The following is a 10,602-nucleotide window of genomic DNA, read 5'->3' as shown; positions in this document are numbered from 1 at the left end:
TGGGGTTTAAGTGATAATCTTCAGAAATTGTAGTTGTAACTCGTATTATCTCCTTTAAACGGGAAGCACAAAAAATGCATTACATGATCCAAACAGTCATCCACAAATAAACTTTTCTCAGATATCTATGTAAGTTTATTTTCTCAGAAAGCAGTACTGAAATTATTAAGGGGATGGAAGTGTTGAGAAACCGCTCAGTCAGCTGATGGTGTGTGCTGTTACTGATATATCTAAAGGAAACAACCCAGCTCTGTCAACACACCAGCTCTGACCACAATCAAGTCAACAGCAGAGGATTGTCTGAGCAGCAGGTAAGATTTTATGTAATGATCTGAAGTTACACAGGAGACTATTTAGATTATACTTTGTTGAAAAATTCTATTAAATAAAAAAAAATATGTTCATTTGAAAGATTCCACACTAATTTTTTGCTTGTTCTTCAAGGCAAAATGGAAGTTCTGGATAATTACCTCGGACTTTCAGATGATTACAACTACACTTATGACTTTCTCCCTACACACGAAGAGGTCGTTTTTCAGCATAAACCAACATGTTTAAAGGAGTCCATGTGTGTGTCTTTGATCGTAATCACTGCGGTCATTTTCCTGCTCGGTTTCTGTGGAAACGCTTTGGTCATCTGGATCTCTGTCTTCAGGATGAAGAGGACGGTCAACACCACGTGGTACGTGAGCCTTGCAATCTCTGACTTTGTTTTCTGTGCCTTCCTCCCGTTCAGCATCACCTACATGGCGATGGAGGATTGGATCTTTGGCCGTTTCATGTGCAAGTTCACCTCATCGGTGATGTTCATCAACATGTTCAGCAGCATCTTCCTTCTTGTTGTCATCAGCATGGATCGCTGTGTGTCAGTCATGTTTCCAGTTTGGGCCCAGAACCAGCGCACAGTTAAAAAAGCATCACTTGTTGTTGTCTTGGCCTGGCTCCTAGGCATTATTATGAGTTTACCCTCAATGATCTTTCGGGATGTTGGCAGTCACCTGGGTAAGACCGTTTGCTTTAACAATTACACGTCACTTACAAGTCAGAAGTTTGTAGCAGGGAGCCGCTTCATTGCAGGCTTTATTGTTCCCTTGATCATCATCATCGTCTGCTACTCTATCATAATCTGCCGACTTCGAATCAACAGGATGACAAAGTCCTCCAAACCCTTCAAAGTGATGAGTGCACTCATTGTTGCTTTCTTCATCTGCTGGATGCCCTATCATGTGTTTGTGCTGCTGGAGCTGAACCACCAAAACTACGACTACAAGACTTTAACCACTGGTCTCCAATTAGGTACATCTTTAGCAGCAGCAAACAGTTTCCTCAATCCTGTGCTGTATGTCTTCATGGGTAATGACTTCAAGCATAAGTTCAAGAGCTGTGTGCTCTCAAGGATGGAGAACGCGATGGGAGAGGAAGGCCGCACTATCAGCCGATACCTGTCCAGGTCCAGCTCCGTGGACGGCAGAGCTTCCACACACATTTAGACCCACTAAATCTGTGTGTAGACATGTTTAAAGATGTAAATGTATGTAAATATTCATGGAAAAAATGATCTTCTTTTTTGCACTTTCAACTGCTGGAAGTACAGAGAGAAAGAGAGCTGACAGTTTAGGCTCACAAACACATAATCTCGTCAATTCTGAGCCAGTATGTAAACACGTAGTCATGGATGATGGGAGACATCATCCTTATTTAGCAGAGTTCTCATAACAGTGTTTATCGAAAGCTTTGCTGGCAGAGGAGCCTTGGTTGTAAAATATAAAATGTGTAAAATACTGCATATATTTGGTAATACTGAGCATTTTAAATGTGTTGTTAAACTCTCACAATGTAAATTTACCATGAGTTTGCAATCAGACTTGGTGGATGCTGAATACAGATGACAGATACATTAGTGATTCTTGTTGGGCTCCAGATCATAACTGTGCCATTTCTTTCCTTTCATAACACACATAGAATTACTTTTGTGGAACAAACTACAGGCTGTTAGTAGAAAATTATATGTTTGGATTTTGTGCATTTAGGTCAGATAATGGAGACTGAACTAAGTCACATAATTTTTTTCTCTCTTGCACATCTTCCCATCCATAAAAAAAACTAATTTTCTTTTGGTTTGATTAATTTAAGCTGCATTTTTTTGTGTTGCACCCCTCTGCATACTCTGATGTGCTTAGAAAAGCAGTTTGTTGTTGCTATCTACAAGTTCAATCGGACCACCCACTGTTATAATTCAATAAAAACACGTTTGTGAATGGACCTATACATATGTAATTTCATATATGAGATCTGTTTATATGCTTTGTGCAATAAATGTTTGAACTGCAATTGATCCATTGGTTATCTGAAACTAACTAGGCCTTTTATAAGGCTTTCGGATATATTCTCTATTCTGTCTACACTTTGCATTTTGAAACAACCTTTTCTTTTTTGGAACATTAATTAATTACTGATTTAAATGTATTTGTTTTTTTATTTAATGATTTGGGGAAAACGTGATGCATTCACTGACTAAAATGAGAAGAATTCAAGAATATGTTCAGTGCAATAACATCTGTTCATCCATATCTACAGTAAAGAAGTGCACCAAACACATGAATGTTGTATAAAATGTTTCACTTCAAAAGTGGAGCCAAAAACAAAAAGACCCAAATGGAGGAGGAGGAGGGGGGGGAGGGTGACAGCAAAACCAAATAGCGAGCTATGTTTAAGATACCACAAATGCAAAAATCTAGGCATGCAAAATAAATGAATTGCTAAATAAATTAATGAGTGGATGAATACATAAATAAATAAGCACAAGCATCAGGCCTGGGTTGACAAAAAAACAGGGAGGGGTCAAAATCAAAACATTATGGAAAGTGGTAAAACAGGAAGGCAGGGTACTGAACCTGCTCGACAAATTTCTTTATGACAAAATCATAAGGATATAAAGACAATAACAATTTAAAAAATGCTTTCACTAAGAGGGTGAGCACATTTGCTGTGGTGAAACTGCAAATGTCGCAAAGATAGATTACACACATTGAACATATTAGATTTCAAAGTTAGATTTAGTCAATATGAATGTTGCTGCTGGAGTTGTGCAGATGGTCCAGTGCATCCTTTTTAAAAAAAAAAGGGAACCTGAGCACCTCCCCTGAGCTTTTAAAGAATTCAAGCAGCTTTTATCATGGCTGCAAGTTAAATAAATCTAAACTAAAATTAGTTTTGTTCCACAAAGTTAAAGTTTTCATGAGCAAACATACACTTCTGGTCATTTTGTGATCCAAAGTGAACTACAAATGAGCAAAGAGAACACGAAAGACACAGGAACACAAAAAGCACAGGAAGTAAAGCAAGTTCTCACAAAATGTGTCAGCAGTCTAACTGGTAAACTAAAAATAAACTGTGTGGTTGAGGTCATACAAGAAAAGTAACAAATAAGACCGTAAACACACAATAGGCTAAATGTTTTCCATCCTCTGGTGAGATTATGTTTACCAGAGGCTGATTCCCTTATATTTTTCTTCTAGCCTGCAGGGAGTTGATATCTTGCTATTAGAAATGCCATGAAATTATTTGGTAGACATGTATGATGCTCTGGTGAATCCTTTTGACTTTTGCACTCTACCAACCTTTTCAGTGAGGCTCACATTTGCAGTGATGTGACAACCGTCCATCTGTTGGATAGCAGTGGAAATTTGTTTAATCCCAGAACACTAACATACATTTTTGTAACACTATCACTAACGTTGGGTGTTCTTGCAAATAAGAAAACATTCCTATTTCTTTGCCACACAGACTGCTAAATATAAACGTGTGGAAAAGCAATATTTCCAGCTGATCCCTTAAATGCGAGCAGCCTAACTCTTGCACGACCAATGTGGGCTTGACATGTGCAATATGGTAATGTGACATATTGTAAGAAAACTCTGATTAGTGTTCTCTGTATTGAGAAATATAGATGCAAATGTGAGCTATATACAAACACTGTTGCTTTACCAGAGTGATGAAGCTGTTAATAGCAATGTTAAGCCAAGAGTTTTCGGGGTATTTCATGTAATTTATAAACCTGGTTATTGGAATTATGTTTCCTCTGGGTTGTTCACATAAAATAACCTGCATGAAACAACACAAAGCCAAGAACTCATTGGGCGAGCTATCAAATGTGATTAATATCAGTTTAATCCCAGAAGACCCACATCATAGCACAGTGTAAGTGCAGTTGGATTCTCCACGGACCACTGCTTTCCTTTCTATAATCCTTTGTTATTCCCCTCCCCAAATTCCTTTGTCTTGGTAACGTTCTCCACTGAGGTTGAGGACAAATGTTAAGGAAAAGGTCCTTTTTTAATAAATATCAAGTGGTACTTTCAGTTTTGTTAATCTTTTGTTTGCGTTACCTCATTTGTATTTTGTGTCAAAGCCTGGTTGAGCACACTGCCGGGTCACGGTGCTACTTTTTCATTCCTTCTGATCCATTAAAAATGGCTGATCCATAACATAATACAGTAATATGTTTGTGATATCTAGCATATTACAGCTTGTAGAATTTAAAGAATAGTAGGCCAGGATCTAGAAGGTATTCAATGGAGCAGAGAAACCTACAGCTAATGGATACATTTCCAACATTTTTACAGACAGCAGGACAGAGCACAGTACTTGATTCACTCATTTATTGGGCCTTACGACATTACATTCAGTCATTAGAAAATACATTCAGACTTGACATCTGTCCAGTAAGTGCCAGTTTTACAATGAAACCAAGAGCCAATAAGGTGTAAAGCAAATGTTGAAAATAGAAATAACTTCTCCCGTTTGCTTGTTGCAGTACAAATATTTATGGTGTGTCAGCATATACTATAAAAATATATATTTCTATTATACTGAAATTGGAAGTCAGTTAATATCTTCTGGCCCTCAGTCAGTCACCAGTGTTTTTATTTTTTCAATTTTCAAATTCCTGTATCTAACCATTTCTTTTTCTTTGTGCACTGTAGTGTATATTTGAATGACAATAAAGTGTTGAATCTGAAATCTGAATCATTTATATAGTTGCTTATTCTCAAACATATGGCAGAGAACATTTGGTACCGTCACACATGCTTCTAATGAACAACTAAACAACTAAAGAACAACTAAAGGTAGCTTCCAACCGATAACATGAGTGTAGTAACTAACTCTTCAGTGATCTTTGGGGAGGGCGCTGCACAGTGAGGTGCTTTTTGGATTTTTGCATCAAGTCCAGTGTTAAGAAAAGATATTCGTAACCAAGTTAGTCAACCTGTGCACTGCACACCAAAGATGAATACACACTGAAGACATTAATCCTGTTCTCTCTTCGAGTCAGTGCCTTCAAAAGAGATCATTGATCTACTTGAGGAGCAAAGAATGTAGTCTTTAACTTATTGATCAACAAAATCATGAGTAAGCTGAATAACTTAAAAAAAACATGGAAACAGACAGTGTCATCATCATCATCATCATCATCATCATCAGACAGTAACATATTGCATTTCTACCCTCTGTTGAAGAGATTAGATTTTCAATTTTCTGAGAAATTTACATATAAAACTGTTCTGTAACTGTGATAGCAGCAGGAAATTATTATAATTTCTCTCTCTAAATAGTTAGCTCTCACAACACTTTGCAGCATTGTATCACAACCTTTGAAAAATGTTTTATTCACCGGCGACAAATCCCCCAGCACTGTCAAAACGAGCCTCTCCGTGGTAACAGCAACCGTACCTTCTTGCTGTTAAGGCGTGTGCACATGCCCACGCAGTACATATGCATAGAGCAGGGTAAGAAACGTTTTCATTCAGCAAAACAGAAAAGTAAGCCTCTACTGTTAAAACTGTTTTGTGTGAATGCGTGAAGCTGCAGAAATTCAACGTGTAGTCAAAAACAAAAGAATAAATACAAAAAATAAAGAAAATAAGAGGCAAATGTCTCATTTCAACAGCTTCAAACTGTCACTTAAAGTGACTTGAGAGAAAAATAATTGAAAAAACTATGCAAGTCTTATAACCCTACAAAATATGTTGACAACAAAGTCCAATCAAAAGAAAGAAAAGAACAAGGGAGTCACATTTATCATCTTGGCATGTATTCCTCTGGAACTCCAGACATGTGTTTTTTCTTCAAGGCAACGTCAACTGTTCTGATCAGCTCATCAATGTTCGCTCGCATTGGAGGTGTGTACGGGTCATACTCAAGCTTACGTAGTCCCGATCGCTTGAAATTTCCATCCTTTTGACCCTCGACGCAGAGCAGGCGATCCTCGGACACTTTCAAACCCAGAAACTGGACCATACCCTTGAGCTGGGTGAAGAGGTCCCTCTTCAGGTTCTCAAAATGGACCACGTGGACGTTCTTCCCATAATTCAGCCAGTCCATCGTGTGGGACGCCCACCAAGGGGCATAGTTCTTGACAAACTCAGGCCACTCTGTGGGATAAATGAGGGCAAAGAAAATTTATCAAGCAGTACTCATGGGGGTTAGTGCACCATATACAGGAATGGCTAATGTGCAAAATGAAATAAGGCAGGGGGAAAGTAGCAGGCATTAAAAGTTGGGAGATTCACACATAAAATGCTCTAAAGAGCCAATAAAATCTTCCCGATAAAAGCTCAGGCATTACAGGCAATACATTAGAGCAGGAATAGACCTAATCTACCTGAGGTAAAAGTTTTAAAATATTACTGCTTTGAGTTTTTCAGTTTTGCGCAGTTTTAGCTTTGAATATATTGAAGGTGTGTGTGTGAGAACTGGGTAAAGGGGAAAAAACAGACGTGGCAGCAAAGAGCTGATACAATTTAGCCCCCGAGGTCTGGTGCAATTCATAGCAAGGTACATTAAGTAATTCCTGAAATGTCTGGACAGTTTAATGGATGTTCTTGGTTATCAGTCAAACTGCAAAGGCACTGCAGGAGTATACAATTCCTGCAACTTTTACTCAATGGTAATCTACTGGCCCATAAAAGCAGCAGCTGGCAGGAGTTGTGCTGCATTAGAGCATATCGTCAATGCTGGGAGAGGCTGTCGTTAAAGTTTAAAGCCTGCTGAGTTTGCAGTGTTGTCTCAAAAAGCAGTGACTGAGGCAACTTTAATATGCACTGGCATGGGCAAAATTCCTATGGCTGTGAGGAGCTAAGTTACCAAAGGATGATTTGACTTTCAAAAAGCATACATTTGAAGATGACACTTTTAAATTAGACTCAAGTTTTCTTTTTTTTTTTACAGGTTCAAAAAAGAAAGGAAAAGCTTGTACAGCCAGCTTTGTGATTTGATCCACATTGACTGATGATGCTTTAACCAGCACAGCTACAATGTGTTAACAGGACGACCATTTGTGATAAAATAGCTGATTATTATGGTGAGATGGGCTGCACAGCAGTGTTTTGGTTAGCACTGTCGCCTCATAGCAAGAAGGTTGCTGGTTTGAATCCTGGCTGGGGCCTTTTTGTGTGGAGGTTGCATGTTCTCCCTGTGTATGCGTGGGTTCTCTCTGGGTGTCCTGGCTTCCTCACACTATCCAGAAAACATGCATGTTTGGTTAGTTGATGATTCTAAATTGACCGTAGGAGTGAGTGTGGCCATACATAGTGTTCTGTCTTTGTGTTGGCCCTGTGATGCCTTCCTGCACAATAGTATCTGGAAAACAGGTTTTTTTTCACACCCTCCCTCATGTTTTGCACTTCCAAACTGTGGTAACAAAATGTTGAGCCACATTTGGCAAAACTTTCACACACTACCTGCCACATGATGCACTGCACATGATGCACAGGAGAACAGGAGATGGAATCTCACCGTAGAGCAGTTTTTCCTGAAGAAAAATGCTGTTGCAAGAGCAGAGAAACCTGCCACAGACCGTGCTGATGTATTTATATGAGCTGAACACTGCTCCCCTCACCTCTTTGTCTTCTTAACTTCTCCTCAGTCTAAAGGAGCACTCCTGTCTCGTTCTCAAATAAATAGGAATGGCCTTCAACTTCATATAATTCATCTAAATAGTCTGGAATCAGTTGACCATGTAGCCCTGGTATGTGAAAATTGATGCTAGTAGTCCCTATGCGTATATCAGAGGTTATCCTCACTGAAAGGCCAGGACTGATTAGAATTGGAGTGAGTTTTGTAAACATCACATAACATGCCCTTCAGTGAAAAATACCACAGACTGCAGAGGATGATAAAACAGAACAATGCTGACTTTCTTGCTCAGTAGAACTAATAATAAGGATGTAGAGCATAAGATGAAAACCAAAGAATTTACCTATCTACCGATTTCTTATTCTTATAAGAAACTAAGACAAAATGCTATCTAAAAAGCTTTGCTATCTTCTCATGGCGTTTTCTTACTTTGCTTTACTCAGTTTTTTCTGTTGTCAAGTCTATAGAAGCTTGACAGAGAAACCTTTGAGAAATTAGATATTTATAAAGCTTTGAAATTGGCATTTTCTGGCTTTTCGTAGTGAGAATTGTGAACGTAGAGACCTTGGTAAAAATGTTATACCGCCCTTTCTGTGTGGAGTGCATGTTCTCCCTGTGTATACGTGGGGTCTCTTCGGTTGTCCTGGCTTCCTCCCACCGTCCAAAAACATGCATGTTAAATTAATTGGTGTCTCTAAAATTATTCTTAGGAGTGAGTGTGAGCATGTGTGTGGTTGTTTTTCTCCTTTGTCTCTGTGTGGCCCTGTGATGGACTAGCGACCTCTCCAGGGCGTCCCCCGCCTGCTGGGATAGGCTCCAGCCCCCCCTCGACCCGACCAACAGATTAAGTGGGTATAGAAAATGGATGGATGGATGGATGGCCTAAATATTTGCATTTTGCTAAGGAAGTGTTTTTCTCACCTCACCAACTGTGTTCCTCTTTTCTATCTGCCTTTCAAAAGAAAACAGAGCACAAAATACAGAGACCAAAATAAACAGAACTCTTCCCCGAGTGCTAATGTTTTGACTTAATGTCAAACTTAATTAAGATACTTATGTCAAAAAAGGGTGATTATATAACTGATCCACCAGACAACAAATCATTGTGCTTTGTTAAATGACATATCCTCTAAAATAACTCCCATTTGTCCCTGCCACATTGGGGGCATCGGTGTCTGTGACATCTTCCGAGCCCCACAGTTGCCTTCTGTGTAGGTGAGTGCATCAAATCATACATGTTGAGCCCTGTGCACAATGTCACGCTGGCCGGTGTCATTCTCGCTGTATTTGTAGTGGCAGCTGTCAAAAAGCTTTTCTTCGCATGAATGTCACTGCATCATTTGCCCACCAACAGAAAGAGGAAACATTCATTGGATATGGCAGGCCAAATGTGTGCTGATGTTCTCGCAAAGAGAGACAACTGCTGGGTCGGCAACTCTCCAGCCTCCGGAAAATCGATTAAACCTCACAGGAAAGTAAGAGAGATGATACACGGGCAAGCCAGTTGTCATGGTTACCGAGACACAGTGAGGTTGTTGGACAGAAGACTATGGTGCAGTTTGCATCAAATACAGAAGTCATATCAATCTGGGGCCCATTCAATCTTTTTAATTATCTCCTGATGAATGATCTTAAAAAGTTTCTTTGAAACAACAACGACTAAGAGGGAGGTTAACTTGACCAGTCTTTGCTGACACATCATTAAATGATTGTACAATACAGGACACTGAATATGAGAAAATGTCTCATAAATCTACAACAGAACAAAGTGGAGAGAAAAGGACAAATGTACTCAGGTGACAAAAGAAAAGCCCAAACTCTCCAGTGAGGTGTATGATGTAGTGGTTCTGTTTTACAGGTGGCATTTCCCATCATATTTTGGGTCCATCTGACCTCATTAAGGGAAGGCTTAGCATCACTAAAATTGTTTTATGCAATCACCTTTGTCCTGTGATGTAACATTTCCCAGGACTCTCCAGTATCACAATCCTAAATTAGTGAAAATCATTTGGAAGAATTATGGACACTTGTGGAATCAATGCCAAGGGTCAGAGAAGTTGTCCTGGCAGCGCGTTGTGGTCCATCACCTTGCTTAAAGTCCCGTTTGTAGCACTCTGTGACAAAATGAAGCTTTGGCCAAAATTCAATAAGGGAGATCTGATCCATTTCATCCACTTTCTGATCATTTGGCTTTTTCCACCACATCCCTCATTTCCACGCTGCCAAACCTTCCACATTAATTATCATGTCACTGCTTTGATCCAGTGATCTTCCTACCTCCTTTCTCACTCAGCTAATCACTGTCTTTACTGTCCATTTTTTAAATCTCACTTCTGTGGTCATTCTTTTTCTCGTGTAACCCACCTCCTCCCCAACTCCACCAGCATCTAGATTCCAGGTCTTTTCCTATTCATTACCTAGGAAAATACATTTAATCTTTCCTTATTGAAGTGATGACACACACATAATTGTAAGATCTGACAACAAAATTCACCGGACAATAAAGCCTGTTCTATCTTAATTGTAAGCTTTTGTTTGTTAACTAAACGGTAAAGCTTCACCTTAGTTTAGCATCGAGACTGAAAACAGAGGGAGCTATGTGAACTTGGTTCATGTCTGCAGCTCTTATTTGCAAAAGCGTAGTCTTCATCAGAAACTGAGGAGTTTTTTTTCCTCTTTCACTTC

General features: G+C 39.3%; 2 protein-coding genes across 2 annotated transcripts in view; one reads left to right on the top strand and one right to left on the bottom strand.

Moving 5' to 3' along the window:
* The first annotated feature begins 251 nt into the window (after positions 1 to 251).
* On the top strand, positions 252 to 2,586 carry cmklr1 (chemokine-like receptor 1). Its single transcript, XM_072387948.1, has 2 exons — positions 252 to 311; positions 445 to 2,586. The coding sequence occupies exon 2, from the start codon at positions 450 to 452 to the stop codon at positions 1,488 to 1,490; it is 1,041 nt and encodes a 346-aa protein (XP_072244049.1). The 5' UTR covers positions 252 to 311; positions 445 to 449; the 3' UTR covers positions 1,491 to 2,586.
* A 2,064-nt stretch (positions 2,587 to 4,650) lies between these two features.
* The window catches only part of wscd2 (WSC domain containing 2), a 37,903-nt gene continuing 31,951 nt past the window's right edge, over positions 4,651 to 10,602 (bottom strand). The window contains exon 9 of the mRNA XM_072387967.1: positions 4,651 to 6,434. Coding sequence (XP_072244068.1) covers positions 6,082 to 6,434 — 353 coding nt within the window. The 3' untranslated portion in view covers positions 4,651 to 6,081. The remainder of the gene's footprint in view (positions 6,435 to 10,602) is intronic.

Source organism: Leuresthes tenuis, unplaced genomic scaffold (genome assembly GCF_036924035.1).
Source record: "Leuresthes tenuis unplaced genomic scaffold, fLeuTen1.0.hap1 SCAF_6, whole genome shotgun sequence".
Lineage (NCBI taxonomy): Eukaryota > Metazoa > Chordata > Actinopteri > Atheriniformes > Atherinopsidae > Leuresthes > Leuresthes tenuis.
This window is presented reverse-complemented; position numbering and strand designations above follow the sequence as displayed.

Coding starts and splice junctions, on each gene's coding strand:
- cmklr1 (XM_072387948.1), top strand. CDS start 450: ATGGAAGTTCTGGATAATTACCTCGGACTTTCAGATGATTACAACTAC.